General features: G+C 44.6%; 1 protein-coding gene across 1 annotated transcript in view; it reads right to left on the minus strand.

The window, feature by feature from the left end:
* The window catches only part of PHF12 (PHD finger protein 12), a 59,407-nt gene extending 42,993 nt beyond the window's left edge, over nucleotides 1–16,414 (minus strand). Inside the window, exons 1-2 of the mRNA XM_006165467.3 lie at nucleotides 16,191–16,414; nucleotides 15,360–15,541 (exon numbers count right to left, since the gene is read on the minus strand). Coding sequence (XP_006165529.1) covers nucleotides 15,360–15,541; nucleotides 16,191–16,256 — 248 coding nt within the window. The 5' untranslated portion in view covers nucleotides 16,257–16,414. The remainder of the gene's footprint in view (nucleotides 1–15,359; nucleotides 15,542–16,190) is intronic.
* Between the last annotated feature and the right edge of the window lie 43 nt (nucleotides 16,415–16,457).

Genomic DNA, 16,457 nt, shown 5'->3' on the forward strand with positions numbered 1-16,457 from the left:
GGGGGATGGTCACGCCGCAATCCCTTCTCCTCCATTCTCCTCTCGGGATCTTGGGCACGCACGCACATGCGCCCAGCGTGAGTTTTAAGCCACCGGGTCCGGGACACGAACTGTGGTCGACTACGTGGGAGTCCAGCGACATAGCCATTACGCTAACTGCTGGTTCTCCCAATAGCATGTTTTGAGGGAACAAAATTCAATGAAAATGTTAGTAAAATAGCAAGCTTCTTCTAGACATTTGTGAGGGTACTAGCTTTTTTTAAAAAACAAACAAACAAAAAAATTATTTTATTGGGACCAGCAGTTGGTGTAATGGCTGTCGCTGGACTCCCATCTCCCCTGTAGTATACTGTGGTTCAAGTCCTGGACCCAGTGGCTTAAACTCACGCTAGGTGCATGTGCATGCGTGCCCAAGATCCCGAAAGGAGAGTGGAGGAGAGGAGATTGAGGTGTGGCCTTCCCCCTGGGGGGTGATTTCTCGCTTTCTGTCTCTCTGTCTCTTTCTGGCGAGCGCACGCATACTATAGCAAAAACCTCTCCTAAATAAATGGAAAAAAATTTTTTTTAATTTTATTTAACCTTATTTATTTATTTTAACTTGACCAGAGAGGGACAGAGAGAAAGTGAGAAAGCAAGCCATCAGGTCCAGGACTCGAACCGTGGTTGGCCATGTGGCGGGTACTAGCTTTTATCTTCAGTATGGCCTACCTTTCAAAGGCAGGGAAGATGGCCATAGTGAAGGATGTTGGAGAGATGAAAGCCCAAAGTTCATGGGGTCTCTGAACCTTAATCGCTTACCCTCCTTCATCCCAGTTACTGACTCAAATACAGTTAATGCCACAAAGTACATAAAAAGTGCAAGGATTGCTGGTTTTTTCATGCAAAGCCTCAGTGGCAGGGTTAACAAGGAAACCAATGAAGTGCCAGGCCATTACAAATGCCCCATTGAGAAACTTAGCTAGTTGCGTCACTTCCACAGGCATAAAATCCTTTCAGACTAGCTGACTGTGCCCCCCCCCCCCCACAGCTTTACTGCCTTCGAGAGCTGGCTTGTGGCATCCTCCCAGCAAAGGACACCTGGGGAAGTGTTACAAGTTAGTGGAGAGAAAGGAGGGAAGCATCAATAGCTATACCAGGTGCTTGCTTTCACTAACTTTTCTACAAGCTAAGCTCCAGTGCCACAGGACCTGGCTTGACTTGGCAATTCTTGCAATCCTGGCTTGTGCACAATCAAAGATGGGCAGACTGCAAATGTTTTTAATAGGGGCTTCATTCATTCTCTCCATGATGGATGCTGGAGTCCTCCTATTGTGAAAAAGGGTCAATATTCTGGTCTCAACAGTCACTTTCTAATACTCTCAGGGAGTGTTCCACTGGAAGAAAGAACCACCGATTACAACTGTGTATTCCAGAAGAGTCTCAGAGGTATGAAAAACTGGGTATTCTTCTATGGCCAAGTTTTAGTAGACTAAAGAAAAAGGAAATAGCTAAGCTGCATTCTTTTTGCAGACACGGCTCAGAATCTGGGCCAGTTTACAATTTATAGATATTAGACCTAAAAGTCCACAAAGGCTCAGCAAACTAAAAACACTAATGATGTCTTTATTTAAAACCCAACTAAATCTAGAGAGTAGATTCTACTTCATCTCCTCCAGCTGCTTTTCCCTGAGGAGGGATTTGTTTCATTTACCCTCCCTTGACAGGATCCATAAAAAAAGAAAGCCAGGAGAATATTATCTGGGGTATAACAGCATAGGGTCCATTCTCTCCTTTTACCTTTACCCTCCACCATCCCCCAGTTCTACTCATAAACCTCAAAGCTCCCTGCCCTACAGAACTGAAGTAATCTCCTGGGCATGCTGTCAAACCATGCCGTCGTGGTTTGATGCCACAGTTAAGTGCTGACTTGGGCTTCTGAAGTCTTCCAGTTATACCCCCAGTGACCTATTTAGGAGTTGAACCTACTTCTCAGAGATAGAGAGTCATGATTTTTCCCTTTGGTCCACTTTTCTCTCATATGGTCCCTAACCAATAAATGATCACCCAAAGGCCTGTGTGCACACAAATGTTAAGATTTAGAAAAGCTCTCTAAGAAATGCACCAAGCATACAAGTCTTAGACATGTAAACTGCACTTTTTTGGTTTAGTTTTTGCTATAGGGTATGTGCACTTGCCAGAGACATAAGAAAAGTGAGAAATCACACGCTTGGGGAAATGGCCATGCTACAATCCCTTCTCCTCCATTCTCCTCTTGGGATTTTGGGCACTACATACTTGTGCCCAGTGTGATTTTCAAGTCATTGGCTCTGGGACTTGAACCATACAGTTGGTCATATATGATCCAGTGTCTTAATCTCCACACTACCTGTTGACTTGACATTTAATATATAGCTTATAGGGACCAGCATATGGTGTAATGGTTACTTTGTTGGACTCCCATGTAGTCAACTGCAGTTCAAGGCCCAGATCTGGTGGTTTAAACTCATGCCAGGCTCGTGCGTACGTGTGCCCAAGATCCTGAAAGGAGAATGGATTGTGGTGTGGCCATCCCCTCTGGGGAGTGATTTCTTGTTTTCTGTCTCTCTGGTGTCTGCATGTGCCACATAGCAAAAACCTCTCTTAAAAAAAATTACACACACACACACACACTGTTTATAGGGTGACAAGCTCTGGCACAGTGATCAAGTACAATGCTTGGGCCAGCTGGTAGCATGGTGGTTATGGTGGCTGGACCCCACATGGCTAATTATGTGGCTTAAGTCTCCGACCTGGCACTTGAAAAACAGGCTGGGTGTGTGTGCATCCAGGTCCAAAACCCTGACAGAAGGGAGTAATGGAGGAGTAACTGTAGTGTGACCATGTCTCATGCTCACCAGTGAGCACATGCGCCCTGTGGCAAAATGAAAACAAAAAAACAAAACCACGATGCTATTAAGCTGTTCCACACACAAGGGTTTCAGGTTTGCATCCAGAGACCTCCCTGGAAACACTAAGTATGCACATGTCCATGATCTGGAGCTGGCTAAGGCTTTAGGGGGAGGGGGATTGTGGCTTTAAGACCCTGTTGAGAGTGAACATACTTTGTGTGTCTCTCATGGAAGAGACAATGAAAAAAAAATGCAGCTTACTTCAACACCAACAAACCGCAGCCTGTAGTGAAAGATGTTTATCATAGAATAAAGCATTTCCTTTGGTACCATAGTTTGCTAAGTTAGAATGGATAAATGTCATCTATGGCAGGCAAAACCATGAGGAGGAATAAAACAAAACACAAATGATAAAGTAAAAATGTTGACCAAAAAGTCAAAATTAGTGACAGAATTCTCCCTCCACTTAACATGATGCTCTTTCAAAAATAACAAGCAAGATAGAGGAAAGCTAAATATAGCCAACCTACGTACAGAACTACAAAGTTATAGGTTTAGACATATTTAATGAGATTAATGGAGTATAATACTTATGTATTCTGACCAGTAATTGGTGACTATCAATTGAAAAAGTTCACTGTCCAGCTAAGTGGCATAGTGGTTAAGGCAGATGAATCCCACAGCTGTCCATGTAGTTTGAGTCCTAGACTGGTGGCTTGAAAAAACACACCAGGCACATGTGTGTGTGTGCCAAAGATCCCAAGAGTAGAGTGGAGGAGAAGAGATTATGGCATGGTCATTCCCCTAGGGGGAGTGCTTTCTCACTTTTTCTTTCTCCCTCTCAGTCTCTCTCCAGAGTTCATGTGCCCTATGGCAAACAAACCAAACAAAAAAATTCACTGTAGTTTTCCCTCCAATGTTTCCAAAGCACCACTGAAACTGAGAATCAGCGGAACGCTGATGGTTCAGTGAATGTGGGAATTAAAAAGCCCCCAGCTCATCACAGGAACCCAGGGGTGGTAGAAAGAAAAGCCAAGAGGGACCAGCAGTTAGCATAATGGCTATGTCGCTGGACTCCCACGTAGTCGACCACGGTTCGAGTCCCGGACCCGGTGGCTTAAACTCACGCCAGGCGCATGTGTGTGCGTGCCCAAGACCCCGAGAGGAGAATGGAGGAGAAGGGATTGCGGTGTGGCCATCCCCCCTAGGGGGTGATTTCTCGCTTTCTGTCTCTGTCGGCCTGGCGAGCGCACGAGCCCTATAGCAAAAACCTCTCCGAAAAGAAAGAAAGAAAGAAAGAAAGAAAGAAAGCCAGCCAGCCAGCCAAGAGTAGGTGTGCATCACTGTCCAATTTCATAATGCAGATGTATCGAAACTCGCTTGAAGTTCCATGCATTTCATTAGCTTCTCTACAATGTTCTCAATACAAATGCAGACAACAGAAAAATACTCAACATCCCTTTGGGCCCCACAGCTGAGTTAAAAGAAAATATATTTATGCTGCTACAAACTAGGTTCTACCTAGAACTCAATCTTGCTAGTAATTCTGAGAGGTTCCCCTACTTCTGCCTGGCCTGGAGATAAAGTGATGTCTCTGGGTTATGGTTAAATTTAATCCCTGTGGAGAGTCCTCTTTTGCTCACTCAAGCTTATTTCTAAAAGAGCCTCATGCAGAGCCCAGATCACGGCAACAACTGCTGCTAGGTTCAAGCACGGAGTTTCTCCCTGCCCTGCTGTTACTCTGCATGTCTTTTGTCCTGTCAGGACTGGGAAACATTTCCTAGGAGATAGCCTTTACAATGTGTTAGAAAAAGGGGGAAGGGCACAAATTAAACATCAAAGTGATTAAAATACAGGAGAGTGCATATAACTAGAGAGAAAGGATTCGTCACCTTGCATTTGTGTTAATGAACATACCACCCACTTGGAATAGCCCAGATATCATTTCTGTTCCCCAGCCAGTGTTTATCTTTGCACATCTCTCATTTGTAATACCACTAGGTATTATGCATCAGTGAGAAGAGGAAATGGATCAGTCTCTGGCTTTTAAGTAGTTTAGTGAGCATTTATTTAGTATAAACATAGCAAAAGGGAAAGAAAAAATAATTATTTGAATAAGTTTTTCATTACTTAGAAAATTTCACCAATGGATCTATGTAGTAATCAAGTTTCTCTTGCTGATAGGTCAAATGAATGATTTCAGCTTTCATTCAGGGCCAAATGATAGCACAATGGTAAAATGCAATGTTCTGAGAGGCAGAGCCACATGGGGAACGAGGTTACAGGTTCATGCCCAGAGACCTCATCAAGTATGTTGGCTATATTTTTCACGATCCTGGTTGGCTGGGGCTAGGGGAAGATTGCAGTGTTGGGAGCCTGTCATGGGTACTGTATCTGTCTCTCCTCTCTGTCTCTATTACTCATGGAATAAAGAAATAAACTTAAAATTTTTCTTTATCCCTGTGTTTATTGTACCCCTCAGTTTTTGCCTCCCCCACAAATGTACTAAAGCCTCATGTTTGTTCTTATTTGGTGAGACCTAGATTTAGAAATAACCTTAGGCTTAAAGGATGAAGATATTCTTTTAATTTATTTTATTCATAATAGAGAATGTGTGTGTGAAAAAGAGAAAGAAAAAAGGAGAGAAGCACCCTTAACAGGGTCTCATCATGCTATGATTTCCTTTCCCAGGCCCTCCAGCTCATCAGGATTTTGGACATGTGCACATACACTAGGCATGCTTTCAAGCCAACCTGAGAATCCAAACCTGCAGTTGGCCATATGGCTTCCAGAGTTACTGTTCAGTTTGTTGCCAACTGAGCCACCAGGCTGAACTAGATGAAAGCTTAAAAGTTTATTTACTAGGACCAGCAGATGGCATAATAGATACGTCACTAAACTTCCACATGACCAATCATGGTTTGAGTCCTGGACCTGGAGGCCCTAAATATGCTGGGTGCATGTGTGTATGTGCCCAAAATTCTGAGAGAATGGAGGAGAAAGGACTGTGATGGAATCATCCCCCCGGGGGATGATTTCTTGCTGTTTCTCCGTCTTTCTGGTGAACACACACACCCTACAGCAAAAATCTCTCTCTGAAAAAAACAACAACAAAATTTTTCTTTATTTATTCCTTCTGTAAAAGACAGAGATAGTCAAGATAGTCAGATAATCCGGACGGTTTTTTTTTTTTTTTTTCAGTGATGATCCACCTCTAGTCTCAGCTAGCCCAGACTATGGACATGTGGTAGTTTTAGGGAGGCTCTTGGGACATGAACCCAGGACCTTCGCATGTGGGGCCAGTTGCAATAGCACTGCACTACCACCCGGCCCCCAGAATATGGATTTTGGTATCTGGATATGGGAGGTAGAAAATGAGTTACCAACTCAATCTCATTCACTGCTCTCAAGTTATGAGAATAGTAGTTGTCAGCTAATGACCTGTGCATGTTTCCTCAGCGGACAAATCTACAATACCAAAGTGTCTTCCTGAAATTTGGTCTAGGACTTGTGTTGAATACAATGTCCTTCTCTTTCAGGAAACTGGCAAGAGGACAGCTGTATACCTGTCCTATGTCTTATGAGATGCCAGCATTATACAGAGGTACTTTTATGAGTGCTACTCATTGAACGGCTATGTAGCTGGCCATGATGTACTACCTGGGGCCTCTAAGTCACAGGAGGAGACTAGAGGAGGGAAGGAAACTTAATTTTTCTACTGTTCTGTTGACTTCAAACTCTGGCACTTTAAAATAAAAATGCATTTTCAGGAGTCTGTGCTGCATTAATATAAGGGCCATTAAGACCCCAACCAGAATCTTCTATCAGGATGGCCTACTTAATCACAGTCCTAAGGCATTTTTCTAATGTGCTGGGGACGGACAGAAAAATTCAGAGATGAATATCCTCTCCCTCTCTCTCCATTTTTTTTTTTTTTTTTTAAAGAGGTTTGGCCTGGCATGTTTTTCAAGCTGTTGGGTCTGGGACTCGAACCATGCAGTCAGTCATGTGGAATCCATGCCATTGGCTGGCCCAAATTTTAACACTGTAACCATAATCAAAAGCACACAACATTTGGCTTTATCTATTTTCTATCACCTTATCATGTGTAGTAGAAAAGGTAAACTCATTTCTATTAAGAAGCTGGACATCTGCATTTCTAGGTAGCAAAAATCTTCTTGGGAACATCGAAGCAAACTGTTTCTTTTTATAAGCTATATAAAAATCTTCAGTCAAATAGTCTCTGTAATTTGTCTCCCTATTTACTGCTAGCTTGGCCTATATGAAGATTATACATAAATAGGTGAGTTTGCTGCAACGTACAAATGACTTTTTCTTCTTGTTAACTGGGTTGAAAAAAAAGCACATTAATTAATCTGGAGTTGCTTCTATTTCAACCTGTTAATAATCAACTGAGGTCATCAAAACCTTCCTTCTTAAACTTGGGATCTCCAAGTATAAGTGCCTAGACACAGAAACTTCCAATTGCAACTAGTGGGTGCTAGATGAGCATTCTACCTAAATGTAGGTGGTAAATTTTTTATACTTCCTTTAGGTTAACTTCCAGCCTTAGATTTCTTTGCTGGGAAGGGTCATCCCACAAAGTTGAAACAGCAACCTACCAAACCACACTGTAAGGTTCTCTTCACTGAAACATACCATCCTGACTGGAACTCACAGAATTCTTTTTACTCACTGCCATGCCACAGATAATACAAACATAGATATTCAATTACGTTTTAGAGCAACCATATTTTTCTAGGCAAGACTCAACAAATAGATAGATAGATAGATAGATAGATAGATAGATAGATGACCCAGCCTGTGGCATGGTGGTTAAGGCAAACATCTTACATGGCTGACCTTACAGTTTGAGTCCCAGACCTTGCAGCTTGAGGAACATGTTGGGCATATTAAGTGCATGGCTAAAATTCCCCAAAAGAGGAAGAACTGAAGAATGTGACTATAGCATGACAATCCTATCCGCTACTCCAGGGAGGGAGGTGTTTCTCATTTTTTCCCCCTCTCGCTCTCTGGCAAGCACATGTGCCCTCTGGTAAATTACAAAGAGAAAAATAAAAACAAAAAATTGCAAGTTCTATAACTGACAAGGGACTTTTAACCAAAACATATAAAGAACTCTTGTAACTCAATAATAAAATCCCAAATAACTCAATTAAAAATGAGCAAAGAATTGGAATAGACATTTCTCTAAGAAAATACCCAAACGGTCAACAAGCATATGAAAAGTTGTTTAACATCATTAATCATCTTGGAAATTCAATTCAAAACCACAATGAGATACTACTTCATGTCCAGTAGGATGGCTTTAATCAAGAAGACTGAAATTAACAATAAGTATTAAGAATGAAAAAAAAATTGGAATTCTCATACACTATTGGTGGGAAAGTGAAATGATGCAGGCACTTTGGAAAGCCATCTGAAAGTTCTTCAAAAGGTTAAAGAGTTACCATCTGACCTAGCAATCCCACCTCTAGGTATACAACCAAGAGAAATAAAAACATGTTCACACAAAAACTTGTACCCGGGCGCCAGCAGGTGGTGTGATGGTTGTGGTGCTGGACTCCCACATGGCTGACCACGGTTCAAATCCTGATGTGTTAAAACCATTATTCACAAAGGCAAAAAGTAGAAACCACTCAAATGTCCATCAACTGATGAATGTACAAACAAAATGTGATATATTCATAAAACAAAATATTATTATTCAGCCACAAAAAGGAATAAAGTACTAGCCTCCTTTGAGTAGTTTTACTTATCATCATACTTTTCACTGAGAGGCTAAAGAAAAGTATGTTTCAGGGAACCAGCAGTTGGCGTAATGGCTTTATTGTTAGACTTCCATGTAGTTGACCGTGATTTGAGTCCCAGACCCAGTGGCTTAAACTCACGCCAGGCATGTATGCATGCATGCCCAAGCTCTGGAGAGGAGAATAGAGGAGAAGGGACGGTGGCATGGCCATCCCCCCTGGGGGGTGATTTCTCACTTTCTGTCTTTGTCTCTCTCTTTCTGGTGAGCACACACGCCCTATAGCAAAAACCTCTCCAAAAAAAAAAAAAAAAGAAAAAGAAAGAAAAGCATGTTTCAGCTCACACATAGTACTAATGATTACTTGAATCTCTTTTCAGGTCAAATGAGGTAGTTTACTGGAGAATCCTCTGATTTACCTTAATTTTTTAAAAAATATTTTGTTTAATTTTATTTGTTATTATTACTTTAAAATTCGACCAAAAGACAGAGAGAGAGAAGGGGAAAGTTACAAAATAAGCCGCCAGGTCCTGGACTTGAACCACAGTCAGCCATGTGGGATGTGGGAATCTAGCACCTTAATCACCACGCCACCTGCTGGCCCCAGATTTGGCTTTAAATAAAACATACTCTTGGATGGTTCAGCTGTGGTAGCTGCTGCTGGGCAAGCTAAGACCACATGGGCAGCCCTGATTCATTTCTTAGCCCACCTTAAAAAAATCCAGGTATGATGTTGTGCTTCTACAGTCCCAGTGACTCAGGAGGTTAGGCAGAAGGGTTGCAAAATGGAGAGACCATGTCTAAAAACATTTTCCCCTTCAATTCTCTTGGAGGCACACCTGACCAAGGTATCTCATTCCACATATAATCTCCCAGAGTGGTCTTAAAACTAGCTATCCTCAGGACCAGCAGGTGGCAAGGTGGTTGAGGGAATGGCCTCCCACATGGCCGACTGTGGTTCAAGTCCTAGACTTAGTGGCTTGAAACTCATGCTGGGTATTGTGTGTATGTGCCCAAATCCTAGGAAGAGAATGCAGAAGGGATTGCAGTGTGGCCATCTTCCCTGAGGGGGTGATTTCTTGCTTTTCCCTCTTGTTGTCTCTCTCCTCTCTGGTGAGTGCACATGCCCTATGGCAAAAACCTTAAGAAAAAAAAAAAAAAGGCACCTATATTAAATAAAACAAAACAACACTACACACCTAGATTATTTTTTTCCCAAAAAAGAATTGTTTATTTATTTAATTCCATTTATTATTGTTATTTTAAAATTTGACCATAGACAGAGACAGAGAAAGGTAAAGCAAGAAAGCAAGCCTCCAGGTCTCAGACTCAAATCTCAGTTGGCCACATGGGAGTCCTGTGCCTTAACCACCATGCCACCTGCCAGCTCCTACACCTAGATTCTAATGACAACACACCAAATATAAAACAATCAAACAACAAAAAAACTCATAAAACCAAATCGTGGAATCATTTTACTAATTTGTTTGTTCGCTATTTGTTATAGGGTGCTTGTACTCCCTGGACAGAGAAGGAAAGTAAGAAAGCACTTTTACTTTCAGGAGAAATGGACATGCATGCACATATGTGTGTTTTCAATGCCACCAGGTCCAGGATCTGAGCCCCCTAGTTGGTCGTGTGGGATCCAGCAGCCTTAGCCACCATGCTACCAGCTGGCCCCCATATTACTAAGATTTCTTTTTCTCCTTAGCTTTTTGGCCATAGAGTACGTATGCTTGCCAGAGAGAGACAGAGAGGAAAAGTGAGAAATCACATCTCAGGGGCGTGGGGGTGATGGCCACACAGCAATCTCTTTTCCATTCTCCTCTCATGCACACATGCCCAGTATGTTTTTCATGATACTGAGTCTGAGACTTGAACTGCAGCATCAGTCATGTGGGATCCAATGCCTTAACCACCATGCCACTTGTTTGCCTACTGTTTCTGAAGCATATGTATATTCCTTCTATAAATGAGAGAGACAGAGAGACAGCGCCCCCAACAGGGCCTTGATGCTGTGATTTACCCCCCAGCTTCATCCAGTCCTGGATCATGGACATATACATGCCTAGCGTACTCAAGAAGGTCTCTCAGACTCTTCCCATGTGGACCAGATTCACAGAGCATTACATTTTTAATTTTTTTTTTTTGAGAGAGATTTTTGCTATAGGGTATGTACACTCACCAGAGAGACAGACAAAGACAGAGAGATAGAAAGTGAGAAATCACTCCCAGGGGGATGGCTGTGCCACAATCCCCTTTTCATTCTCCTTTTGGGATTTTAGGCATGCACATACACATGCCCCACAATGAATTTTAAGCTGCCAGGTCCGGGACTCAAACCACGGTTTGACTATGTAGGAGTCCAGTGTCACAACCATTACACCATCTGCTGGTTCCCAGAACATTGCATTTTACCACAGCATCACCATTCAGCCCCAGGAATCATTTTATTATTGATGAGGCAGAGCAGGGTGAAGGGAGGGAATCCACACATTGTTACCTCAACTTCTTTCATGCCAGGCTTCTAAGCACTTACAATGTCAGATTTGTAAGATAATGTTAAAATAAATGTATTTTAATTCAGTACTTGCCTGATGTTATTCTAATGAGGAGCTAACCACAACAAAATCAGAAAATTCATCTCCATAAAAGTTCAACTAGCAAAGATGTTCTGCAAGGCAGTTTTTTATTCTACGTGTGAAACCTTTGTTATGACTCACTGAAAATTAAATATGCAAAACTCCAAGCTGAGCTTAATTTTTGCCTGTGCACAGAGACCTTTTTACTCTCATTCTTCGAAAACCTCATTTTGGATTTTGCTGCCAACACCAGAGAGAGGAAAGCCGGCCAACAATTCCAAATATAACATGCGGAGGCAAATGCTACAGAAATCTGTCTGACAGGAAGGGACCATGCTGAGGTCTGCTGAGGTAGATGTACTTCTCAATCAGACCATTTTGGCCCCTCAGTCTATTTGGAGCAAAATGCCATGCGAAAGCAATCACAGAGGAAACTAGCCAGTTCCCAGGCAGCCTCATTTCAGATGCCCTATAGTATTCACTCCATCAGTGACAATAATCCTAGCCCATCGCAAACAGAGAGATGGGTCAGCAGCAACTAAAGTGCCACTAGTTATTTGAGTTTTTAAAAAGTAATTGTTTTATTTAACTCTATTTATTTAAATTTGACCAGAGAGGGATGAGGCAGGGCGAGGGGGTGTGTGGGAGTAAGAAAGCAAGCTGCCAGGTCCGGGACTCAAACTGCAGTCAGCCATGTGGGAGTACAGTGCCCTTAAACACGCTACCTGCTGGCCCCTAATTACTTGAATTTTTAACAGAGTCTAGGGATCTATCTGCTCACGGAGACTGAAATTTTCAGAAAGCTCAACTTATGACAACTATGATAAAGGTCAGGCTCATCATGAAACACTTAAAAACCTATCTTATTCCAAATCTCCAGGGACTGGTTTAATAACTTCTACTATCACTCTGAATAATTAATAAACCAGTTAAACTTGGATAAAATGATTACACTATCACTTAAGCAAATACGAAGACATCAATTCTTCAAGTTTACTTCCTCAGTGAGGTCATGGTACTAAGCACAGGACAATTCATTCCCTCACCCAGAGGATCATTACAGAAAACCCAGAAATAGGGCTCCCAGTCTAATTGGTGAGAGATAATGTTCCTCACACAGAGCATTGGCCCCTGAGAAAAGACAGGACAATTAACACAGCTTATTTGACCAGTCATTTCCTCCAATAGTTTATCTTAGAAAAATCCCCTGTGGTTTATGGCTATGTCACTAAGCCCAGGAGGTAAAGTTTGCCTTAGAATCACTTCTGGAACACTTCAATGGATCTTGTTCATTGTGAGGCAGACTGGCAAGACACACTAGAGACTGAAAAAGGGCTTGTCTCACAGAGCTCTCTGAATGGAGAACCATAGTAGTACTGGGATTACGACCTACACTGTTTGCAAATTTCTGATGTCACTCTAGTATATTCTGTACACAAGGGAAATTATTATTATGCTTCATCTAAATAATTTCGTTTTAGCCAGTTAAAAAGGAAAGCAAGAGAAAATATAACCATTATCTCCTAACCTCACTTACTCCCATATGGTACAAGTAGCAATAACAGGACAAATCAACAAAAAACACATTCAGGAGTCAAACTTTTCTGAGACGGTTAATTGCTTGACCTAACTACTCTGATTTGAGTTGGTTAAGGAAGTATTTCACTCTTGCTTCAAAGAGTGTGGGATAAGCCTCACTTACTGAATGAAATTCATTAGGGAATTCTTACAAGACTTCCTGCATTTGCACCATACCTAGGATGTTTTGTTTATTTAGATAATAACTCAGATAAATCAATGGTACATTTAGTACTGGCATCCTCAAAGGGAGAACTGGAGATAGGAAACAAGTCCTACCTCATTCCCTACAATTCTCACATCTCTGATTACCAATTCCCATTCATAATCTCAAAAAAAGTATTCAGTGAAATGAAATGCACAGTCTGAGCAAGCCAGAATTTCATCCACAGCAAAAAAAGAAAAAAAGAAAAAAAAAAAAGTCCTTCCTCTCTCTCCTCCCAGCTAAAGTGGAAACTCTTCATTGTTACAACTTGACAAGATTTAGACTCATCTAATTAATAAGATTCAAAGGTTAGGTTTCAGAGTTCTAAAGCCCAATCTCAGACAAAACATTTTTCCTGAGGTTTCTAATGAACAATTTGTTTTATTAAACAAAAGTCTAAAGATAGTATAGTATAGAACTTTTTTCTACAATATATTCTTTACTCTTATTCAACAAGAAAGTCACCAATCTTGGCTAACACTAACTTCATCACAAGGGTAAAAACACTTGATAGTCAAAAAGTCTACAACTCGGTCCCAGTATAGATATCAAACAAGCACAATACTGAGAATAACTGGTAAGCAACACAACATACTCAGGTACAAACCACTCCTGTGTTCAAGATAGCAAAGGAAACATGGTATTTTCTTCAGGTGAATTACATCTTAGAGGAAGTAAAGGCTGAAAACCACACACCCTTCCAGCTGGTATTAGTCACTTTGTAATAAAAAATTTAAAGCCAGCAGCAAACCTTCCTCCAGGATAATCATTTTTTGTCTCTGCAACATTATGAGCCAAGACGGGGTGCCCTCCTGGGCAAAAAATATCTTGGGAATGGTAATGGGAGCTTCCTACATCTGACCACAGATTTAATTTGCCCAGTATCAGTCATCTGTCTAATAAGTGTTTCAAAACCTGCAATTAGTACAAATATAAGGTAGGCACTATCCCACAAACTGAGAAACGGAACGTGAACGGAACTGGGCAGAGAGCTTAAAGGAAATTTCATTTTCTTTCTTTCTTTAAAACAACAACAACAGCAAACAGAGGGCTAGAAAAGGCAACATCAAAAAACCAGGTTGGAACAAACAGGACAGGCCCCCCTCCTTCCCGCTCTCTCCAGTCCATCTCCTTTCTCAAATGCCTCCCTCAGTCAACTGTTGCTGAACACAAGGCCCAGCAGACAAGGCGCAATCTCGGTTCGCTGCGCAGACGTTAGATTTTTGTGGAGGGCAGAGGTGATTCCTCCAGACCAGAAGCTGGAGTTAAAAACTCCTTTGCGGGGATTGTTCTGGGCTGAGCTGCTGAGGAGGATCAAGCAGCGGGCGATCAACCTAGGTCCCTCCCCCTCTCTTTGGTCTCTCCTCCCCTTGCGTTCAGTAAGGGAGAGGGAAAAAAAAAAAAGAAAAAAGAAAAGCACACAGCTTTCCAGCTCTCAGTTCCTTAAAAATACCCTTCCGGGGCCACCGCATACAATCCTGCCCCAGAAGCAAGGAATTTTGCAGCGAAGGGCTCGTCGATCCGGAGCAGAAAAGTGAAATCGGCGCCCAAGGGCAATTTTAATTGTCTAACCCGGCCCGATTTCCTAAGAGGCAGCAGCGCGGGGAGGGAAGAGGGTGGAGGGAGGCGGCAGGCACCTCGGAGAGGCAACAGGGGGCAAGCGGAGGCAGAGAAAGGGCACCAAGCGGCGAGATCCCAGCGCCGGCCCCCGAGGAGCTTCTGCAGAAGAGACCCCGGGGCTGCCCCCACTGTTCCCCGGGAGACGTTTGCAAATCATATATGCAGCCAAAATGGCGCTGAGAATAAAAATATAATTTAAAGGCAGGTCGCCATATTGTAAACAGAGAGGCAAAGAAGAGGCGGACTCGAGAGACAGCCTCCATGATTTCCTCCACAGCCGCAAGCGCCCTGTCGCGGGGATCTGGACCAGGGCAGCTCCAGAGGTCGAGAGCGCCGCGCATACACCCCGAGGACAGCCCAGTCCGGCAGGAGCCCCGAGGGCGGCGGGCGCGCGGGCAGGCGAGCGGCACTGCACTGGGCCCGGAGCTCCTCCCCTTCCTCCCCCGCCACCGCTGGCTGTGCCCGGCAGGCTCGGTCCCGGCTCCCCAGCGACTTCCAATCCCAGATGGGGCTCTCCTCACTCCTCCCAACCCCCACCTTGGGGTCCGGACCCACGGCTGCTCCTCCCCCCAAAACGGCCAGATCCCGGCAGACATCTGGGGGCGGGGAAGCGCTCACCCCAGCGGCTGCAGAAAGTCAGCTAGCGGCCGCAAGCGCCCGTTATTTCAGCAGGCAAGGGCAGGCCGGGTGAAGGAATGTACCGACAGGGGCCTCCAAGGGGGTCCCCCAGACCTTACCAGCACTGGAGATGGAAGGCGGCCGGGCAGTGGTCGCAGCACAGGAGATCTCCACCTTCCTTGCAGCTATCACAGCTGTCGTGGTTGGTGGCCCTGCCGCTTCTCCGGGGCTCCTTCTCAGGCTTCCGACTCCGCTTTTCTGTCTCGTCCGTCTTGGGGGGAGCCAGCAGAGCTTGGATTTGCTGCACACACATACAAACGGCGTGTGTGCACACTCGGAGCTCCCGGGCGGTTCGTCGCCCCCCCAACGTGGCTTCTCCGTCACCCACCCCTCTCCCCCCTTTTGTCCTTCTTCCTCCCATCCAGGCTGCTCTCAGAACCTCTCAGTCCCTGGAACCAGGGGGAGCCCACCCTAACCACGTTCCTGCAGCACAACAACGAGAACAGCTTCTTCCAAATGGGGAGGATCAGGGTAGGGGGATGGGGAGAGGGTGCGCGGTTCCCTTCTCGCCACTTCCTTGTATGGACAGTGGGGGACTCCAAAGCCCGGCTCGGGAGAGGCCCGAAGCCTGGTACCCGGACGTGCTTGGGGGAAGCACAAAGGGGCCGACAAGAAGGGGGTGGGGAGGTCCGCCGGGGCAACGAGATGGAGTGGGCAGGCGCCTCGGGAGAGCGAATCGAGGGCGGCGGGTAGGTGAAACTGCTGCAAACGTCCTCGGAGGCTGAGCTCAGCCCCACGAATTGCAAAGATGGGAGGGAGAGGCTGTGTGAGGAAGAAACCCCCCCTCCCCCGGCCCTCTGGCGCTTCGAGCTTAGGGCCGGCTTTGTGGGGCGGAGGGCGGAGGTTCCCTCCCCGCGCTAGGGGAAAGAGATGTGGAGGGCCCCTCTTACCTCCATCAGCCCCCCCGACGTGTCCAAGTCGTACACGATCGTCTTGGTCTCCATTTTCTCCCACATTCATCCACCTCCCGGGCTGGGCGCTCTCTGCTCCGGCCCCCCCAACCCCGGGGGGAGGGGGGAAACGGAGGAAAGGGGTGCTCCTGACCCCGGTCCCCCTTCTTTTTTCCCAACACAGGTCTCGACTTCCTCGCCCGGGCTCCCCCCCACCCCCCGGCCCCCAGTCCCCGGGCAGGCAGCCGCCTCCCCCCCCGCCGGCGC

This window comes from Tupaia chinensis, unplaced genomic scaffold (genome assembly GCF_000334495.1).
Source record: "Tupaia chinensis unplaced genomic scaffold, TupChi_1.0 Scaffold143921_1, whole genome shotgun sequence".
Classification (NCBI taxonomy): domain Eukaryota; kingdom Metazoa; phylum Chordata; class Mammalia; order Scandentia; family Tupaiidae; genus Tupaia; species Tupaia belangeri.